This window comes from Octodon degus, unplaced genomic scaffold (assembly GCF_000260255.1).
Source record: "Octodon degus isolate 3935 unplaced genomic scaffold, OctDeg1.0 scaffold00088, whole genome shotgun sequence".
Taxonomy (NCBI): domain Eukaryota; kingdom Metazoa; phylum Chordata; class Mammalia; order Rodentia; family Octodontidae; genus Octodon; species Octodon degus.
The window spans coordinates 4275870-4298076 of NW_004524664.1; the positions used below are offsets into that span (position 1 = coordinate 4275870).

Consider the following 22207-nt stretch of genomic DNA (forward strand, 5'->3'; position numbering starts at 1 on the left):
GAATTATAAGTTCCAGGACACGCAGGGAAAATTTAGCAAGAACCTGTCTCAAAAAACAAAACACCCCCCCCCCAAAAAAAAGGAGGGCCCTGGAGATAGTTCAGCAGTCTAAGCGTCTTCCTAGGCAAGCGCAAGGATCCAGATTCTATCCCTGGTACCTGCTGTGTCAGCCCCAAACTGGCCACCAAGACTAGGTGTGGTGGTGCACACCTGTAATCCTAGCACTGGGGAGGCTGAAACAGGAGAATCACTAGGAGTCTGAGTTGCATAGTGAGGCCCTGTACCAAAAAAAAAAAAAAAAAAGATTTGAGTCATAATTTTGTGCTAAGTACCCCTGGGTTTGATCCACAGAAGTACTGGAAAAATAAAAAAAAGTAAAGAAAAACAAAAGCAGAATTTTTTAGAAATGATTTTGAATTTCTAGTATAATTAAATTATACTGTAAAGAGACAGAACCAAGAACAGGCATCTGAGAAATACATGATCAAGATGCAGACTTTAAAAGAAAGGAAAAGCAACTCTGGAGGAAATTTATTATGCAGAAGGACAAAAAATCAGCACTAATATCCTCAGGGATCCAAGATGCTACACACACACACACACAGAATCCCACCAGGGCATGGTGGTACTTGCCTGAAATCCTAGTACTGGAAGGCTGAAGCAGGAAGACTGCCCACCCTAGACAATCTAGCAAGACCCTGATTCAAAGTAAATAAAAAAGGGACTGGGGATGTGCCTCAATGCAAAGGTCCTCGATTCAATCCCCAATATAATGCCAGAAAAGAAGGGGGAAAAAAAGAAAGAAATTAAAATACAATAGAAATGTACAAAGCTAATGTGGTAGCACACACCGGTGATCTCAGCACTTGGGAGCTCACCCATGAGGATCCCCTGGCTCTAGAGGACAGCTGAACTACAAACATAGTGAGACTTTGTCTCAAAAAACCCCAAAACCATGGCTGGCATGATGGCGTGTGCCTGTAATGCCAGCACTTTGGAAGTCGAGGCTGGAGGACTGCAGCAATTTTCAGGCCAGCCTGGACTACACAGTGAGACTCTGTTCCAAAAAGAAAAGAAAAGATGAGGCCAAGCGAATGACCAGCATAAGCGCAGAAAGATTCCAGGGTAAGTCTGTACTGGGAACATATCAATCCTCTTGTGTGAAAACTGTAGGACAGAATTCTTAAGGAGTTTGATATAATACACATCCAAACATCTTGAGAGAAGATTCAGACAACTGATAGCAGGTATGAGTTCAAATAAGTGGCAAGTACATAAGCAAACAAAATAAAAAAGGAAAATGAAGAAGAGTCCCTTTGGAAAAGAAATCACAGTTTATTACAAAGTAGAGCTCTGCTTAGCATTTACATAGAAATGACTATGAGAAGTAGGGAGCAGGACAAGCTGAGATGTGTGAGCAGTAGGGGCTAACAGAGAAACCCAAATTCTTATCCTCTGGAGTAAAAAATCAATGGAAAAATCTCCTAGGGCTAGGGGATGTAGCTCAGCTGTGCAGTGGCTGCCTAGCAAGCGCGAGACCCAGAGTTCGATTCCTGGTACCAAAAAAGAAAATAGTGAGGGAGGGGAAAAAAAAGACCTTCTAACATTGATAAGTCCAGAACAAGAAACATCACTGTGCTATTTAAAAATACAAAACTATATTTTAAAACATGTTTTACATTTGAAAGTGGTTGCCTTCAAAATAAGAAAAATGGGTGGGAATGATACTTTTCACAGACTTGACTGATCAAACTCATAACTTCCATGAATTATGGTAACCTCGTAACTTTTTAAGAAAGAAAAAAGGCTCCATCAAGTATAAATTTCCTCAAAACATTTTTTAAAATGTAAATTAATCTATATTACTCAATTTTAAAAAAATATGCTTAAACATTATTATTTACATTAAAGATGGAAAACTACTCTCCAACCTCATTTTTTAGAGCATTTAAAAAGGATTCTGCACCAGCAATATAGATACAAGCATAACCCATGCCACAGATATTGCACTAGGGATGACTTATGTAAATGTTTATGTTTGGGACAATAGTGGCTTATTATGAAGAAAATATAGCTGTGTTTACCATGCTCAGTCTGGGTAACTTCTTTATTCAAGATTTTGACAAAAATGATCCCCTAAATAATGTAAATTTAGACAAGTTTAGTCCACATGTGAAATTTAAAAAAAAAACACTTTTAAATTTCACTCTAAAGTTAACATTAAGTGAAAAGTCAAAACAATTTTACAAATCATAAATACTATTTTCCTTCTTAAATTCATTACATTTTCTGAGAAAGGTTACTAACTCAGTTCTCTGATTCTGCTATTTAGAATCATTTTAACACAGTTTATATCTTGAAAGTCTAAGTTTATAGCTATCCTGAATATCATAACTAAAAATATAAATCTAGGTGTGACAACTCTTCCTTACAGAAGAATTCCAATTATTAAATACAGAAAAAAGGAGAAAATTACCAAGAGACCACCACAGTAGTAACAGTTATAAGCAAGACCTGCCAATGGACGGTACCTATAAGGAATTGGCAAAAGTTTAAGCAGAAGTAGGACATTTGCATAGTCTCAAAGTATCTCTAGCAAGTATTTAAAAATTACAAAGCAAACCAGTAATATACAGTAGAGAATCCTAGCAGATATCACCTTAGCATCGTGATTGGCTTCACAACTCCAGAAATACAGCGTCAGCCCATCAGGAAACAGTCACAGACCAGAAGACACCAGAGACACGACAAAGGAAGGCAAGATGAGATCCCAGATGGATCCCAAAATGATAAGCGAACATTAGTAAAAAGCCTAATAAAATCTCTACTTTTAACTCTCTAGTTAGTGATGCTGTACTATAGCAGGGTCAGTTTCTTAATGTAACAAATATTCTACAGCTAATGTAAGATGCACATAAGGGAAAGGTTAATTTACAGTATACAGGAACTCTATTTTACAACTTTCTTGTAAGTCTAAAATTATAATAAAAGTGTTAAAAATAACTTTAAAAAGATACACACATCTATGTATATTTGTGCATAACATATATTTGTACATATATATATATATAGATATATATAGATATATATAAAATTAAGATTTCATGAAAATTAGCATGTTGGGCATTCAGTAAGTTAAATAGAAATGTTCCCCCCAAATAGTCAAGTGCCTCACATGTAACTTAGCTTTAGGTTTCTCCCCCTTCTCAAGTTTTACTCTCAAGTATAACTTTCTAATTTCCATAGAAAAACATTTTTTTAAAAAAATTCTTACATGAGTTCAAAAATAAAAATTCTACAATAAAATTATCACCCTATTATCCAGCAAAACTCACTTAACCCCATGTAATCCTCACACTCTGGAGGCTGAGGCAGGAAGATCAACACAAGTTTAAGGCCAGCCTGGGCTCCAGAGTGAATTCAAGGCCAACCTGAACTACACAGTGAGACCCTATCTTAAACAAACACCCTCTCTTATCCAACTATAAGATTCAGTCAACACTCTTACATTTCTTTTTATTATCTAGTATGATTTTACTGGTTTGGTTCTATTTTGAGTAGAGGAGATAGCTAATAGATTTAGTACAGCTAACAGGCCTGGCACCCTAGGAGAAAAATTATCACTTGGGTATCTTACTAAGAAATAGCTGTTTTTCCAAAAGCAGATAGTGTATATCTGAATTCACCTTAGAGGTAAAAGGTAAGGAGTTTACCTAAATCTCTTCTATATGACAGAATAGTGTTACCCAAGCAACACCATTGAGACCCTTCAATAACTTTTTCTGAATTTGGCTCTAAAATAAAATGACTATAGTAATAGCAATTAACATCTTTTTTATGAAACAGGCAAGTCTATGAAATTTACTCTACAAAGTAAACATCAAATCTACCTTTAAAAGAAAGTAAGTTCCTACTCTAGCTATGGCTGATGTATTCCCTGAGCATGAATCTCCTATTTGTACTTCTAAGTATAAATTGAGCTGAAAGCTGCCCACAGGGATCTTAGCTGATGAAACTAATAGTTGAAATGGAGAACAATATTATCAAGTAGTCCTATTTATTACCTCTTTTTTTTTTTTTTTTTTTGGTGGACCCGGGGATTAAACTCAGGCCCTTGCGTCTGCCAGGGAAGTGCTTATTCCACTGAGCCATCTCCCTGGCCCCTTATTTATTACTTCTTGCAGTCATTTCTCTCACTGTAGCATTTGTTTTTCATATATATCCTAAGGTCATCTATAGGAGTAACAATAGTAATATTTTGTTAAAAAAAATAAAGGTAATTTAAAAGTGTATCTTTATCAAAATACACTGACATTTCTATGTCAATGCTATTTCCAAATGTGCCTTTGTTTGCTACGAAAAGTAGAAAGAGTAGCCAGACATGGTGGCATGTCTTTATCTCAGCTCCTTTGAAGGCAGGAGAACTCCAAGTTTGAAGCCAACTTGAGCTACTTAGCAAGACCCTAACTCAAAATTAAAAAGAGCCAGGGGATGTAGCTCAGTGGTAAAGAGCTTGCCTAGCATGTTCTGGGCTTAATCCCTAGTACTAAAAAAAAAAAGAAGAAGAAGAAGAAAAGCTAAAATGCTAAGATTTCTAACCCTAGTTTTATTTAAAAAAGGAGGACAATTTACCTCAGGAACTCACTACACATTACAATATATTTAAGTTGTGAAAGGATACAAATCCATTCAGAATTGCCAAGATAGTCTGTCAATATAGTCTTTTGAATAATTCTATTAAACATATTACTACAAAATGTACCAAGAAGTAGAGAATAATACTGTATTTATGAACTGCAGATAACAAACCTAAGCAGAGGTCCAAGAAGGCTAAAGTCTAAGCTGTAATTTACACATGAAGTGCTCAGCTCAAAGCAGCCACAATGTACAAAAATGTGACAAGTTATTCATGTTTACAAAAACAAAACCTGTTGTCTAGGTTAGAGCCAGTTTCCTCTCCTAGGTTCTTGATAGTCTGTTATATAAAGTATTTTTCCTTCCTGATGATAAGAAGCAACTTGCAAATATAGCTATACATTTCCTAAGTGAGTCTACTTGGCAATACTGGTAATTCCATAGTTTCCTATTACATTCATCATCTAAAAACAGAAAAGACTAATCATAAATGAAATGTTCTTCTATTCCTTTGCCAGTTTTTCAAATTTTAGATCAAAGGCAAGTTGGAATGTATTGCTTCTTGTCATCAGCAGGCATTGGCAAACATCAATAACTAACCAAAATCAAGAGTTCTTTGGCCAAGTACCAGGCTTCCATTTCATTCTAAATCTCCTCATAATCCTTTTTTTTCTAATTTTTCCAGTATGGCCTGGATCTTGCAAACAGCCTCTTTCCTGGCCTGCCGGACAGAGTCCTGGCCCCCAGTTTCCACAGAATCTAGTTCCAAAAGTTCCTTTGTCAGCATTTCTTCCAGAAGCCAGTATGCTTTGTCTGTCTTTTTTCCTACAAATTCTTCTACTTCTTGTTCCAGATACTGGACTTTCTCCAACACATGGATGATTTTTTTAATACTCGGAGGAGTACTTTCAGCAGAAGGTAAACGCTCTTCAGGGAGATTCTCACTCTGCTCTTGAGTGCTGGGCTGTTCACTGGAACTATTGCCATAGAGCTGGGGCTCGGCACTGTACTGCACTTGGGAATCCAGAGGGTCCGAATGATCATTATTCACTGTCCCTGGTGACTCATATTGATGGACACTGCAACCAAAGTTGTGCAGGTTCATGCCTTGATCAGAGGGGCTATAAGGGTATGAGGAATCCTGGAAATGGGAGAGCAAAATGGGAGAAAAGTTGTTTAAGTGTGAATCCACTACCACCACCACCGTCATCGTCATCATCATCGTCACCACATCATCATCATCATCACCATCATTATCATCATTTTGTATTTAGTACAGCCATCTACAGGTTCTCACTACACAGATCAGACTCATAGTGATCCTGTTTTCAACCTCTCAAGCACTGGGATTACAGGCATGCGTCACTACATCACTCTCAGTCATGTCTCATCATGCCCCAGGGATCAAACCCTGGTCCCTGTGTCTGCTTAAGCAGGCACTTTAACCCACTGAGCTATCTGGCTGGGCCCACCAACATTATATTTGTCAGTCCACATCTTTCCCCTGACCAGGAAGATATATGAAAATCAGATTCCTCACCAATAAAACTGGACCTCCCTCTTTAATCATTTGAGAGGAACCTGACAGGAGTCCCCTATCACAGAAAAGGCAGACAATTCCAACAATGGCTGCCCCGTACTCTGAGGCAGTCATCACCATGAACACCTCACAATGTATCTTACCACCTCATAATCCAGCCAATGACTTCACAAGTGAAAATCAGGTAGTTTTCCCCCCAAACAATCAAATCCTTCAGACAGATTGTGAAAAGGAATGCAGCTACTAGTAGATGATGTTCAAGTCTATGGTTTAATTTAACATTAAAATATACAAGCTGACACTGTTGATATATATGGGTTTTGTCTTCTGTTTACAGATAGAGGTAGTCAAATACAGTCTTTGATTATATTTAATAGTCAAATTGTATCAAACAAAACAAAAAATGAGGGGCCAGGGAGATAGCTCAGTAGAATAAGTAATTCCTGGTAAGCTCAAGGGCCTGAGTTCAATCCCAGTTAAGAAAAGAAAAAAAAAAAAAAAAAGAGCATTTTTCTGTTAAAAAAAGTGAGCCATGTGTGTTGGCACACACCTGTAATTTTAGCATTCCAGAGGCTAAGGCAGGAGGATCACCACAACTATGAGGCCAGCTTGGGCTAAACAGTGAGTATACAGTAAGCTCAAAGCCAGCCTGAACTACATAATAAAACCTTGTCTTAAACACTAAGGATATGAACCTAAAACATCCCCCCAAAGTAAAGTGTGTGAGGGGAGAAAAAAGGGGAGGCAGAAATAAGGTGGAGGTAAAGCTATAGGTAATAGTCACCAACTTTTTGCAATTAGTCTATATTTTATATAGAACATGGCAGAGAAGTTCCATCTTGTGCTCTCTGAACTCCCAGAAGAAGGAACAACAGTTAGGCCTTCTCTTACCTTGGGCTGCTGGGGTGGTGATGAAGGAGGTAGCTGAGGAGAGTTGCTACTAGGCCACGGTGAAGTACTTTCGGTCATATAGAGATTCCCAGGTGATGCTGAAGGTGCAGCTGAAGGCCAGGGATAACGGGCACCCATCCCATAAGTGCCAGGAACAGCCCACGTGTCATCCTGTGACCGCACAGTCTGTCCTGATTGTGGAACACTACGATTACCATCCCCATAAGGGTAATGGGGCATTGTCACTCCAGGATTCTAGATCAAGAGGAAGAAATAATTTGTCATTGCTTCAAAACTTAGAGAAGGGGTTGGGGATGTAGATTAGCAGTACAGCACTGCCTAGAAATCCCAAGGTCCTGTGTTCAATTCCTGGTAAAAAAGGAAAAAAAAAAAAAAAAACCTTAGAGAAGTAATGACATTATTCTAGGATTGGCAGATACTGAAATGCCAGTAGAGCATAATTTCTCCAAGTCTGAAAAATCTTGGTTCCAAAGATAACTAGGATTAGACTTGTTGACAAACTCGGGATGACTAAATAATTCAACAGATGAAGCATACAGAAGTTCCTCATAGATGGTAGAAACAAATGGCTCCATATGTTACAAGAAAACAAAAAATAAAAATACATTAGAATTCCTCTTGGAATAAACAGAGAAATAAACATGGTACAATTCAAAGATTTTTTTTTTTTTTTTTTTGTATTTTTAGGGAAGGGTCTAGGGGTGTTCAGTGTCTCACTAGATTGGACTTGTAGTGACCTCCCAGTTTACAGCCTCCTAAGAGCTGGGATTATAGGCGCACACCACCATGGCAGGCCCAGGGATCAACCCACCCCCACCTCCCACCCCTGCACCTGCTTGCAGGGTACTTTAAACCACTGAACTATTTGGCCAGCCCTAATAGAATATTTAAAAATATAAATTCAACAGTTTAAAAAGGTTAAGATTTCTTTCATTATAAAAACTTTATGATTATGACATCTTTTAGATGTCTTCAGCCAAAATATAGTTATTAGAGACTAGGCATGGTGGCACGTGCCTGTAATCCCAGTGCTTAGAAGGCTGAAAACAGGAGGGATCATTATGAGCCTGATCTGTGTAGTGAGATCCTGTAGAGCCTGTACTAAATACATAAAAAATAAATAAATAAATAAAAAATACACTTATCATCAATATAAAAGCCGTCCTTGCCAGCCACATGGTAGTGCACACCTATAATCCTAGCACTTGGGGTGCTGAAGCAGAGGATTGCTGCAAGTTTGAGGCCAGCCTGGGTACAAAGTTCAAGGCCATCTTGAACTACATAATTAAGATCCTGTACCAAAACAACCATAGTTGTCCTTGCTTTCACCTCTGGAAAAATCTCTCTGAACATCTAAAGTATATCCCTCTACCGTTTTAAATTCAAGACACATGGTCTGGGGCCGAGGAGATAGCTCAGTAGAATAAGTGCTTGCCTGGCAAGCTCAAGGTCCTGAGTTCAATCCCCAGTACGGCAAAAAAAAACAAACAAAACAAAACACACACACACACACACACACACACACACACACACGGTCTGGGGAGCTAGCTTGGTGGTCCAAGCGCCTGCCTAGCAAGCACAAGGTCTGGAATTTGATCTCCAGTGCTGCATGCCATGCCAGCCCTGGAACCATGGGGGTGCCCTGCCAGTCCCAGGAATGGTGGTGTACACCTGTTATCAGTAGGGAGGCTGAGGCAGGAGGATCACTACAGTACGAACTGCAAAGCAAGACCCTGTATCAACAACAAAAATTTTAATAATTTAAAAAAAAAAGACACAAAGATTTTGAATTTCTTCCCAACAGAAAATTGCTCACCTGTGAAGCAGAATATCCTGGAACCTGTGCCCTAAGAGGCAGTGCATCATTCTGACAGTCCTGCTGTGTATATATCCAACGAGAGACTGGGCTTGGGCTGCTGCCTGGTGAACGGTAAGCACCTGGAACATCTGCCGAGTACCCAGTCTGACTGTAGCCAGGTGTGTAATAAGCCCCAGAGTAGGAAGCAGAATTTGCCCCAGGACCAGGTGGGTATGGTGGACCATACGCTCCATTTGTGTAAGAATTCAAACTCTGGAAAAAAAGTAAAAATAAGAGAAAAAAGACAATAGATAGCGGTGCTGACGAGCCAAAATGCCTTGCCTTCACACCCAACCTTGAAAACTTTGAGAAGAAATGAAATCAGTAACTAATGAAAACGTGAAGTACTTAAGCAAGCTAGAAAGCATTCTTTCTCTCCCTTACTTAAGCTCCATGCCTTACACCAAGCTCCTATGATTGTACAGTTTGCAATGTGACAATGGGAGAGTAGGAAGAGATGGAATGATGGTCTTAGCACAGGGCTTTCCACAAACTGTTCCCTAACCCTACATAGAACTCCTCCTAGTAGAAGAAAAACTATACCCTTAGACAGGGTCAGGAGCTGGGAGGGCTGGAGAAAACATCACACTATCATAAGATACACCCAGCTGTTACCTCTGTCAGGAAAACGAAGATCATATGCTTATCTTGCAGAGTTATTGTGACAATTAAGTAAAATGACATAGATTTTACTTAAAGCATAGTGGCAGGAGAGATAGCTCAGCAGCATAAGTGCCTGTTTAGCAAGTTGCAAGGTCCTAAGTTTGATCATGAGTACCAAAATGAAGCAGTCTCTGGTACATGGTGTGCTGGACAAATTACAATGATTTACACTATTATTGCTACTGGTACTATGATAGCAGGATCAAAGGTAAATCCAGAGCTGACTCTAATGCCCATGTTTTTTGCACTGTATCACCACTCTGCTCCCAGATAATATCAGCAGTAGGCAACCAAGATGGAATTCCTCACACAGGGCTCACTGCAGTGGGGTTTTGATGTTCTGTTTTATTTTGCATTGATGGGGCTTGAAGGAAGAGCCTTGCATATGTAGGACAAGGGCTCTACCTCTGAGCTACAACCTCTGGCCTGCAGCTTTCCATGACCTGTCCAGACCCTGCATCCTCAGTTTAATCCAAGAAGAGTAAAGCTAAACCTTTAGTTTAAATGACTGTGTTAATGTTTTCTATTAATTTCAAACTTACCATTTATTTATTTATAATTTTTTTATTTTGTTTTAATTTATTTATTTATTTATTTATTTATTTTTATTTATTTTTTTGGTGGTACTGGGGATTGAACTCAGGACATTGTGCTTGCCAGGCAAGTGCTTATTCTACTGAGCTATCTCCCTGGCCCAAAGTTACCTTTTAAAAATAGTAAAAACTCAGAATCAAGTTTTCTTGTCCTCAACTCAAGACTTCACAATGTTTCTCACTTCAGGTTCAAGGACCAACATGGCCAAAGCCACAGGCCAGGTACAGTGACAGCCAGCAGCATGTTCTCTGGGCTAAAGGGCAATGAGCCGCCTCTCTGTTAAAGCTCCTGGCTCATAAGCCAATCCAAAGGTTTTCAGCCTGAACAAAAAACTCCTTTATAAAACACTACATGGTTTTTTGTACTATAATTCAGCTTTCTAAGGAAATGAACCAACTAGAGAAAAAGTCATCAGTATGAAGCTGTTCATCACAGCATTATTTATAATCATATAAAAGTGCAAACAACTTAATGCCCTATAATAATGGAATGATTATGTTGATTAGGGGCTATTCACTGCAGAACATTATTGAGTCTTAAAAATTTACTGTTGGACCTGACTAGATGGTATTTTAAACATATTTATTTATGTATTTATTTATTTATTTGATACACGGTCTTGCAAGGCAGTTCAGACTCATAGTGATGCTCCTGCTTCAGCCTCCTCAGTCCTGGAGTTACAGGTGTGTGCCATCATGCCCAATTTTGGGGCTTCTTGGGGCTTCACAGTGCTCCAAGGTTCTGGGGCCAGCATGGCACAGGTTACCAGGTATCAGTTTGTGGTCTTTACAGTTGCCAGGCAGGTGCTTAGACAGCCAAAGTATCTCCAAGCTCCTCATAGTCAGCTTCTAAAGGAAGACCAGGCCCTGGGCTAGGACTGGATCTCAACTAGATGGTATTCATAGTACTAATTTTTTCAGTTTTTCTTTTCTTTTAAGTTTTAATAATGGTATTGTTGTTTTTAAAATGACTTTTTTTCAGACAACATTTTGCTATATAATTCAGGCTGGCCTCGAACTCACTATGTAATCCCACTTGGTCATGATTCTGTCTGGGTGGATATCAAGGAAATAGCAGTAGCTCAGTCCCACAGGTGAGACCTGGTCACCAGTAAGTGTTATGGACATTATCCATGTCCACAACACACTAGAACTTTGTGCGATATCCTATCCCTAAACTGTTAGAAGTGCTGGTCATTTATTTGTCATTCCAGCACTTATCTTATGTTTTCTTCTTAGCAATACTTTACCATCATGAAAACTTTTTCTTAGTTTTGAAACAATTTTTAATTAGTATTTAATTTTCTGAATATTGCTTAATCTTAATTTTTGTTTTAAGATTTATACTGTATATTTGACTTACAATCTATTTAAAAGACATGGTATGATATTCTCTCCTAGTATCAGAAACTTTCAAAAGTATATTTCCATTTTCCATTGACTTTATAGTACTTCTTCCCTATCTTTTATAAAAACACACACACACATGAAAAAAAATGTGTATAACCCCACATAAGATTGATACTGTTTCATAGAAATCTTTATTGACCTTTTAAATGGGTTCATCTAATATATTTTACATGGTCCTGCATAACTATCACTTTGAAAGCTCTTTATTGTTTATTCAGAAGCATACTGCAACTTCTCTTGCCTTCTGAATTACGCTCTTTGTTATTTCCTATATGCTACATCTGGAGGTATTAGACTATTTCAAATTTGTATAACTGGAAAATATTTTAGTTTTCAAAGGTATGTTTGCTAAGTATAAAATTAAAAGAGGACAGATCTTTTTTTTTTTTTTCCTTTCTTTCAGTCCTTTAATTAGTCTAGTTTCTTACACACTTGCTCTTTTCTAAGATGCTATTTAATTTTGTTTTTCCATAGCTAATTTTTAAATGTATATGCTTTAATGATTTTTTTCTGTATAGTATGTTTTGGACAATTTCATTTTTGCATATCTGGGTATGATTTTATTCAAATTTCTTGTCTAAAAGGTTCATTTTTCTTGGAAATGTGGTGTTATAAGTTCAACTAAATTCAGAAATTTTAAATCTTTAAATACTTATTGCCTGCCTCTTTCTACTTTGAGAATTCTAATTATATGAATATAAGTTTCTTGATTTTGACACAGTGAACTATTATATGACTGATTTGTAAATTCTTCATTTTTACTTTGGACAATTTTTATTATATTCATTTAAGTTTGTAAATAATTTACTTACAATGTGCAATTTTTAAAAATGCTAACAAATTGAAAAGCATTAAAATTTAAAAAATAAAAAATTCATATTCCATATTAAGGTATTAATTGCTCAGAAAATATTTGTTAAAATAAAAAGCTCTGTTCATTAAAAAAAAAAAAAAATGTCATACTACACACTATCTTAGTGTCCAGCTTGGAATACTCTTTCTAAAAGTTGTTTTGGGCCAGCAAGATAGCTCAGCAGTCTCAAGTCCCTGCTTAGGCAAGCTTAGGCAAAGCTCGGGGACTGTGGTTCAAGCCCCAGCACCACATGCTGCGCCAGCCCCGCCTGGGCTGAGATGGCCCCCCCAAAAAAAAGTTGTTTCACAGTTGATGGGCTATTGTGTAGATGTGGAATCCAAAAAGGAGAAAAGTGGGTAGGTCTCTCACCCAGAAAAAGATACCACTGGGAGGTTCCCTCCCCAACTGAAGATAACAAAGCGCAGAGACTTGAGCCAAGCAAAAATGGCTTCCCCCAGCATTATCACAACTTCTATTGTGAGTATCTTAAAAAACGGAAAGCTTTACCAAAAATTACTTGAGGACTGAACTATTAGCAGCCAACATCAACCTGATTTTCTACTAACGCTCATTTTTGGAATTGCCTAGTCTCATCATCCCCTAACTACTCTCTCAGTATTACTACTTAAAGAGCTACTCCAATTTTCGTCTCACAGGAGCTCCTAACTACAATACTTAATAAACTACACAAATCAATTTGCCTTTAAATGACATTTTAAAATATTTTAAGTTCCACATTTAATTCAAAGTAGTAGGCCTTTAGTTTTCTGTTAAAGTATTTCCATTCCTAGCTACTCTCTTTTCTCTCTGTGCCTAACCTCCTGAAAGTCAAGGAATGTGTAAAAAATTACACATTCTTGATTTGTTAGAGATGATTTTTAGAGTAAGATTTAGAAAATCTATCATGAACAGCCATGTGACAAAGAGGCAGCTAGAAGGCAAATAAATATTTCTCTCTCAGAAAGCCATGTGCAAACCAACAATGTGCTTGGTGACAGCCTGCAGTTCCCATACTCTGAAGGCGAGGGAGAAAGACCTTAGGCTTGAGGCCAGCCTGGGAAACAGTGAGATCTGACTCAAATAGAAAAAGGAGAAAAGAGGGCCGGGGAGATAGCTCAGTAGAATAAGTGCTTGCCTGGCAAGTGCAAGGTCCTGAATTCAATTCCCGGTACCCCAAAAAAGAAAGAAAAGAAAGAAGAAGAGGGGAGGGAGGGAGGGAGGGAAGGACAGATGAGAGAGGGAAGGAGGAGTTGGAAAGACAAAAAAAAAGCAGTACAGGGAAAGGTTTATAGCAGCAACTGTGTTCAGGACCAGTGAGGATTTTAAACCAATATAACCATTACTAGAAAACCTGTGTGTTTACTATACACATTGTTTTCTAGTTTTGATTCTTCATAGGTTCATGGCCACTTTCCTGCCCAAATAACCATTGTGCTGAGGGATCAAAAAGCTGCAACACATACGTTTAGGAAAGAACACAGAATCAGAAGAATATATATCAGCCTTGTAGCTGCTAAATGTTTTCTAAGAGTGAACCAGTGAGCAATAGTTTAGAAATGTCTGAAAGATACTCAGAAAAAAAAAATGCAAGAGGCCAGACCTGGTGATCCACATCTATAAACCAGGACTCAGGAGGCTGAAGCAGAAGGGTCACTGTGACTTCAAGGCCAACCTGGGCTAAATAGTGAGTCCAAGTTCAGGCTGAAATAGAAAATGAGACCCTACCCCCAAAAATTTAAAAAATAAAAAAAATTACACATTCTTGATTTATTAGAGATGATTTTTAGAGTAAGATTTAGAAAATTTATCATGAATCATGTGACAAAGAGGCAGCTAGAAGGCAAATGAATATCATTTCATTTTTTAAAAAAGTAAACAGTTATATCCACATATACTATAGAAGTCTGTTTTGGTCAGAAGAGTAATATGTAATTGCCATGTCATGTTTCATCAGAAAAAAAATGCATGTGCTAATTCCAAATAGGAGTAAATCTAGAAACTGCTGGGCAATTTCAAAATCCAACAACTTGTTTGCTGCATTAAAAGCTCTCTCACATTGTTGTAGCTTTTTTCTTTGTTTTGTTTTTTTTGTTTGTTTTGTATTTTAGGGAAGGGTCTACAGGGTATTCAGGGTCTCACTACTAGAATGGACTCGTAGTGATCCGCCTGTTTACAGCCTCCCAAGAGCTGGGATTACATGTGCGTGCAACCATGCCCAGTCTCAATTGCCATCTCAGCACGCCCCAGGGGCGGGGTTGGCTTGGCAGGCTCAGCACTGAACCCCCAGCCCCTGCACCTGCTTGCAGGTGCTTCAATCCACTGAGCTATTTGGCCGGCCCTCTTTGTTTTTTTTATACTAGGAATCAAACTTAGGACCTTGGGCTTGCTGGGCAGGCCCAGTGCCACTGAGCTATATCACCCTGTTATAGCTTTTAAGTCACTACTAATTTTTTATTGAATCTTTCTTCAACATTAGAATATGTAACACACAAATGTAATAAATTTCACTTAAAGAGGAAAATATTACAAGAAAAAAATCTTTATGAGTAAGATCAATCAGTGAAATAAGAAAAATTAACATTATTGAGGCAATTTAGGACATTAAGGAATTCTGTGTCTCAGGCTGTCCAAATTAGCCTATGCTGAACCCAATGCACAACCCAGCTCCTTTTTTTTTTTTTTTATTTTTTAACCCAGCTCCTTTTTTTGCAGAAATTTTGACAAATTCATTCGAAAAGTCGTGTGGAAATACAGAGGATCCAGGATAGCCAAAATAATCTTGAAAAAGAAAAATGCTGAAGGATTCACATTTAGTAATTTCAAAATTTGCTACAAAGCTGCAATAATAAAAACTTTTAGAACCCACTTAAAGAAAGCCCTGATTCCACAGATCAAGGGAATAAACCTCAGTGTCCAGGAATAAAATCTTTAAGCTTATGGCCAACTGATTTTCAGCAAAGGTATCCAGATAATTCAATGGGGAAAGAACTGTCTGCAAAGGATTCTGCTAAGATAAATAGCTATGAACATGCATAAAAATAAAGCTGAGCCAGGAAAGATAGCCCATGCCTATAATTGCAGCTGCTCGGGAAGCTGAAGCAGAAGCATGACAAATACAAGGCTCACCTGGGCATCTCAGTGAGACCTTGTCTCAAAAGTAATTGAAAGGGTTAGGGATGTAGCTCAGTGTTCCCTAGGTTCAATTCCCGGTACTTCCCCCCTCCCCTCATTACACAAGTTGGACCCAACTTTACAATACAACTCAAAATGATTGCTAAATTTAAGAACTAAACCTGTTTTGTTTTGTTTAGACAGGGTCTTGCTATAGAGTCCAAGCTAGCCTCACACTTGTGTGATCCTTCTGCATCAGACTCCCAAGCTGGAATTACAGGTATTTGCCACCATTCTCAGCTATTTTCTAAATTCTTTAAAAAAAAAAAAAAAAAAAAAAGGAATTTAATCTTTGTGACCTTGATTAGTCAAATCCTTAGATGTAACACCAAAAGAGAAGAAAAAGAGACGAATTAGACTTCAGTAAAATTAAAAATTTTTGTTCTTTGAAAAATACTATCTAGTGGCATAATGCCTGCCTGGAAGTGCAAAGTCCTGAGGATGGATTCCCTATACCAAAAAAAAAAAAAAAGGCACTCAATTTTAATACAGGCAAAGGATCTAAATAGGCATTTCTCTAAACAAGATAAACAAGCCAGTCATGGTGGTGCACGCTCCTGGAGGTTGAGGCAAGGGGATTACAGCAAGTTCAAGGCCACCTAGGCTACATTCAAGGCCAGTTTGAACTATATAGTGAGGGCTTGTCTCAAAACACTAAAAAGGATATAATAATAAGACATACAAATGACTAATAAATACATGAAAAGATACACAACACCATTAGTCATCAGTGCACTACAAATAGAAACCACTTCAAACCCACTAAAATGTCTATAGAAAAACAAAGTAAAAACACTGTTCAAGATATAGTAGAAATGACAGGTATATTATATTTGCTTGTTCCTCAAAATGTTAAACATTCCTTTAATATATGTCCTTACAATTCCACTTCTAAGAAAAATCAAAAATAGATTTGTACAGAAAAACTTGCACATAACTTCTTATACCAATGCTGCTCAGACAAATATGGAAACAACTCAAATTTCTATTAGTTGATGAATATATAAATTAAATGTGGTATACTCATAGAATGTGATTTTTTTTTTAAGACAAAGTGTCACTATATAGTTCAGCTTGGCTTTGAATTCACTTTATTGGACTGGGGACATGGCTCAGTAGATAATAAGCGTTTGCCTGGCAAGTACAAGGTCCTGAGTTCAATCCTCGGTTCTGTGTGGAAAAAAAAAAAAAAAAAAAAAAAACACCCTAAAACACTTGAATTCACTTTATGGCCCAGGCTGGGTATGAAATCACAGTGATGCACCTGCCTCAGTCTCCCAAGTACAGGCATTACTGGCTTGCCCCATACGCCTGACTTGGATGGGATATTATTTGATCACAGAAAGGACTGAAATATAACATAACTAAACCTTGAAAATATTATCCTAAGTGAACAAAGCCAAAAACAAAAGGCTACAGATGGTATAATTCTATATAAATATCCAAAATAGATGAAGTCATAGACATTGAAAGCAGACTAGAGGTTGCCATGAGCAGAGGAGGAAGGGATGAGGTGATGAGGAGTGGCAACATGCTCTGGAGCTGGATGATGATGTTACATGACTTCTTAAATACAATAAAAATTACTGAACAGGGCTGTGGAGGTAGCTGAGTGGTGATGTGTGTGTCTAGCACATGTGAATCCCTATGTTTGATCCTGAGCACCAACAAAAATGAAAAATAAAAACCACTAAATTGTACGCCTTTTTTTTTTTTTTTTTAAACCAGTGCCAGGAATCAAATCCAGGGCCTTGACATACTGGCCAGAAACCCTACCACTCAGTCATACCCCCGACCCCAAATTGTACATGTCAGAGGGTGAAGAGTATGGTATGGAACCAAGCCACAAGCATGAAACATTTAACATAAACAGTATCTACTTCTCAGCTTCAATCCCAGGAATCAGGACACAAATAAAACAAAAATTTATTATAAACAGTAAAATTATCTTTTCTTTATCTTGGTTTACATTTCTTCTAATCAACTTCATTCTAAAGTTCATATGTATGTTATAAAAAAGCAATGTAGTCATGGTAGTGCAGGCCTGTAATCCCAACGCTTGGCAGGCTGAGGCAGGAGTACTGCCCTGAGACTGAGATCACCTAGGTTACATAGTGAATTGAAAGTCTACCTAATCTACAAGGTGAGACCTTGTCTCAACCCCCTCCCCACTCACACACACAGAGAAAGAGTGACTGAGTGCTTCAGGGATGGAGGGAGGGAAGGAAAAAGGGCAGAAGGGAGCGCTAGCGCGAGCAGTGTAAGAAAACAACTGCATGGCTGGGCTGAGGCTCAGCTGTACAGCATTTGCCTAGCATATGCAAGACCCTGGGTCCAATTCCCAGCACTACCAAAAATAAAATAAGTCATAAAAGTGGCAATTCCTTTTACAATTTCCTTAAGTAAATAAGAAAATCTTCATCTAACTTTAAGAAAATTCTTCTGGCTCAAAAATCAATCTGGGGTCAGGGATATAGCTCAATGGCACAAGTGCTTACCTGGTAAATGCAAAGTGGAATTTGACTCCCAGTACCACCCCCCCAAAAAAATCAATCTTAATCACCAAATCAAGGGGAGAAGAAAAAAAAAAAAAGAACAGATTTTTTTTAAACAATTATTCAGATGCTTAAGGAAATGTGTTTCCAATCAGGTATGGTTGGTACACACCCTATAATCCTTGCACCCTGGAAGAATGAGGCAGGAGGTTCATAAATTGAAACCCAGCCTGGGTGATTTACTGAAATCTTACCTCAAGAATAAAGTACCAGGGATGCAGCTCAGTAAAAAATGCTTTGGCTTCATCCCCAAAGATCAAAAAAGAAAAGAAAAATGAAAAGGCTGGGGTTGTAGTTCAGTGCAAAAGCAATCCCCTACTACAAAAAGTGCTTCCATTATTTGTCTTTGTCTCACTAGTAAATTTAAACATAATTAAAACATATATTTTACCACCTGAAATCCATCAGGAGAATCATATTAGTATACCTTATCTTATAATTTAATTCTCAAAAGAGGGTTGATCAAATACTTCAGCAGATTAAAGTGCCTGTTTAGGCAGATGCAGGGTCTGGGAGTTCAACCCCAGGCCTGCCGTGCTGGCCCCCAAGATGGCAATCAAGACTGGGTGTGGCGGCGTGTGCCTGTATCCCAGCTCTTGGGAGGCTGTAAACAGGAGAAACACTACAAGTCTGATCCACGCAGTGAAACCCTGTACACCCTGTCCTAAATACAAAAAAGAAAAAGAATTCGCAAAATGAAAGAGAAGTGGGCTGGGGAGATAGCTCAGTACAATAAGCACTTGCCTGGCAAGGGTAAGGGCCTGAATTCAATCCCCAGTTCCGTAAAAAAAAAAAAAGGAAGGAGAAACTATGATGGGGAAAAGCGAAAAAGAATAGAAAAGAAACACACACACACACACACACACACACACACACAGATAGTTATACTATTAATTTCTCTTAGTTTACAGAAAAGAAAGATTTGTGCTAATATTGTTTGGACAGTTAAATGTCTGTATCTTATACTGAGTAAGTAATTTAAAGATAACAATATGCAATGTATTCACCATTGTTATTCTCCTATTATCTTGGTTTTTTCTGTATTTGCATATAGTGTGGGTGGAGGGTATGTGTCTGGCTCAGGCCACCCAAGGGGTGAGGCTGGCCTGGCAGGTGGAACCATAGTCCCTGCACTTGCCTAAGCTTGCTTAAGCAGGCGCTTTAGTCTGCTGCTCTATCTCGCCAATCCGAGCTATCCAGCCAGCCCCAGAGCCAGTTTCTTTTCTTTCTTTTTTTTTTTTTTTCATAATTTTATTGAGAAACAAATAGCAATGAGACAGTTTCAAATCAAATTGGTAGGATAGTTTCAATAATTAACACATTGCATACATTCTTCCTAGTAGTTAATTGCTGTACAAGATGCAGACATGATATTCTATTTACAAACACCATTAGAACAAATCCCTTTATTCATTAAGAGAATGTAACTATATATCTATCCTAACCACATTGAATACACAGATACAAAATGGACATTCACCTGTATCCCCTTTTTTTGTTAAGTTCCGTTATTTGAATATTATAGGTGTGTAAACTCAGCAAAATATTCCAAAAGAGTCCAGCAGCCCATAACAGCATTGGGTCTTCCGCTTGACTGGCAATGTCAGAAACTGTTGACCTCAGTTCCCTATAGCTCAACATAATAGCATGGCTTTACTTCTTATATTTCATTTCTATACTTTTCTGCTGGATGGTTAAGACCAAGGTAAAGCAGGACCTATGCAACAAGAGTTGTAGCTTTTGGGTCTGATAAGGTCAGTGAAATCCCCTCAGGACTTATCCTGAGATCCTGTACCTCAGATTGTAGAACCTTTGTCAGTGTCAGCCATGTGGATGAGTCACAGCCATTGCTTGGCCAATGTCAGAGCCAGTTTCTTAACAGCCACATCCCATTCCTTTATTAAGCGTTCCAAATCATACTCAATTGAAAGTTTAGTAATATTTCAGTTCTTGAAAAGCTGAAAAAACACATTTGCTGGCTGCTCATAAATCACAAACAGGTAAGAATTTAATTTTTGTAGATTGTCATCTAAATCCTCAAAACAACAAAGCAAATATTGCCACCCTGATGCCATACTGGAAGAGCCTGCAAACCAGAGAATAAAGATAGAGATGCAGTGGATGGTTTTGGTGCCACTAATACACTCCCTCAGCATAGGGTTGTGGTGGAGCTGCAGCTCCCTGCAGAACCAGTGCACTGTGTTCAAACCCAAGCTGGGCACCATGACCCGCTGCCCAAGAGTCAGGGGCTCTGGCCTGGCTCAGGCCCACAGTGGCAGGGGCAAGGCAGGGCAGCCATGCTAGATGGCCAGGGCTCGTCCCCATGTCCATGTGCAACACCCTCCAGAACCCAAGCCTACTGTGCTCATCCAAGGGACATGCATAACTGTAGTCCTGGACTCCAGAGCTACCCAGGCCCACAAAGACACCAACAGGACAGCCCCAAGACTCGCCAATGCCACTGCCCTGTGGAAGTGAATAGCCAGGATGCCAACACAGTGACAGGAGTGCCAGGTGGGGTCACCTACAGGACAGAGCACGGCAGGCACTAGGCACAGCAGGGACAGTGCCGAGGCCACCCAGGTGACTCCATCACTCTGTGTCTATAATCTTGTTTTGAATTTTTTTCTTTTTAAAATAAAATTTAAAAAGAAATTTAATTCTGCAAAGAACATCAGTTTATAGAGTTCTAACATATAAAACTGTATATTCATTTAAAAGCTCTTTTGTCTGGCAAGCACAAGGACCTAAGTTCAATCCCTCGTTTCCACAAAAAAACCACAAAAAAAAAAAAAAAAAAAAAAAAAAGATAAAAGCTCTTAACCCTCTAATAGCTAAGATTCCATTTTTTGAATGCCAAGAAAAACAGAATATTACCATCTTTTTCTATTCAAATTCTTATTTCTTGAATTTTTCCAGCTAATATATATAAGCTGCATGCAAAAATTCAAAAAACATTGAAGCCTGAACATGGTGGCACACACCTGTAATCCCAGCACTTGGGAAACCAAGGCAGAAGGATCACCCCAAATTCCAGGCCAATATGAACTACATTAACAAGACCATTAAAAAAAAAAAAAAGCAATCTTTGGCATAAATATGTTAAACACAGGTGCTTTAAAACTGAATATACTGGGGGCCTGGGAGATGGCTCAGTAGAATAAGTGCTTCCCTGGCAAGCACAAGGGCCTGAGTTCAATCCCCGGTTCCGCAAAAAACAAACAAACAAAAAAATTGAATGTACTACACTTCATTTATATTCCTTAAAGATTATTTGCATAGAAACAAAAGAAGAAGGAAATATGACAATTGCTGCATATTGGGACAGCAAGATGACTGGTGACTTCTAACACTCGTAAAGTTTTAAAACATGTTAAATAATACTATATGAAGTTCATGGACATATGTACAAATAATAATGGCATAGAAACATGTATAGAATAATGAATAACTTCAAGAAAGGTAAAGAAGTATCAACTGGTTTTTTTTTTTTTTGGAACTGGGGATTGAACTCAACTGGGCTTTTGATTACATTTCATTTTTAAAAATTTGAAGCAGGGCACTAGGGAGATAGCTCAATGGCATAAGCGGCCTGCCTGGCAAGAGCAAGGTCCTGAGTTTAATCCCCAGTACCATAAATAAATAAATGATTTTTTTTTTGGTGGAACCAGGGTTTGAACTCAGGCCCTTGCACTTGCCAGGGAAGCGCTTATTCTACTAAGCCATCTCCCTGGCCCCTAAATATTTAAAAAAATAAAAATTTGAGGTGAGCACTTTGGAGGCTGAGGCAGGAGGATTGCTTTGAGTTTAAGGCCAGCCTGAGCTACAAAGTGAAATAAAACCCAGTCTGACCTATAGAGCATGACTCTGTCTCTAAGTAAATAAAGAAATAAATTAATTAAAACAATAAGAAATTGAGGGGCTGGTGAGATGGCTCAGTGGTCTAAAGCACCTACTTAGAACAAGCTAAGCTAAGCAAAGCACAGGGAAAACGGTTCAATCCCCCAGCACCACATG

General features: G+C 38.3%; 1 protein-coding gene across 2 annotated transcripts in view; it reads right to left on the reverse strand.

Moving 5' to 3' along the window:
* Window positions 1–4494: 4494 nt before the first annotated feature.
* Bag4 (BCL2 associated athanogene 4) overlaps window positions 4495–22207 on the reverse strand; it is a 46569-nt gene continuing 28856 nt past the window's right edge. For both annotated transcript variants that reach the window (XM_004637253.2, XM_023721969.1), the window contains exons 3-5: window positions 8904–9158; window positions 7067–7321; window positions 4495–5776 (exon numbers count right to left, since the gene is read on the reverse strand). In XM_004637253.2, the coding sequence (XP_004637310.1) occupies window positions 5291–5776; window positions 7067–7321; window positions 8904–9158 (996 nt within the window). In that variant the 3' untranslated portion in view covers window positions 4495–5290. The remainder of the gene's footprint in view (window positions 5777–7066; window positions 7322–8903; window positions 9159–22207) is intronic.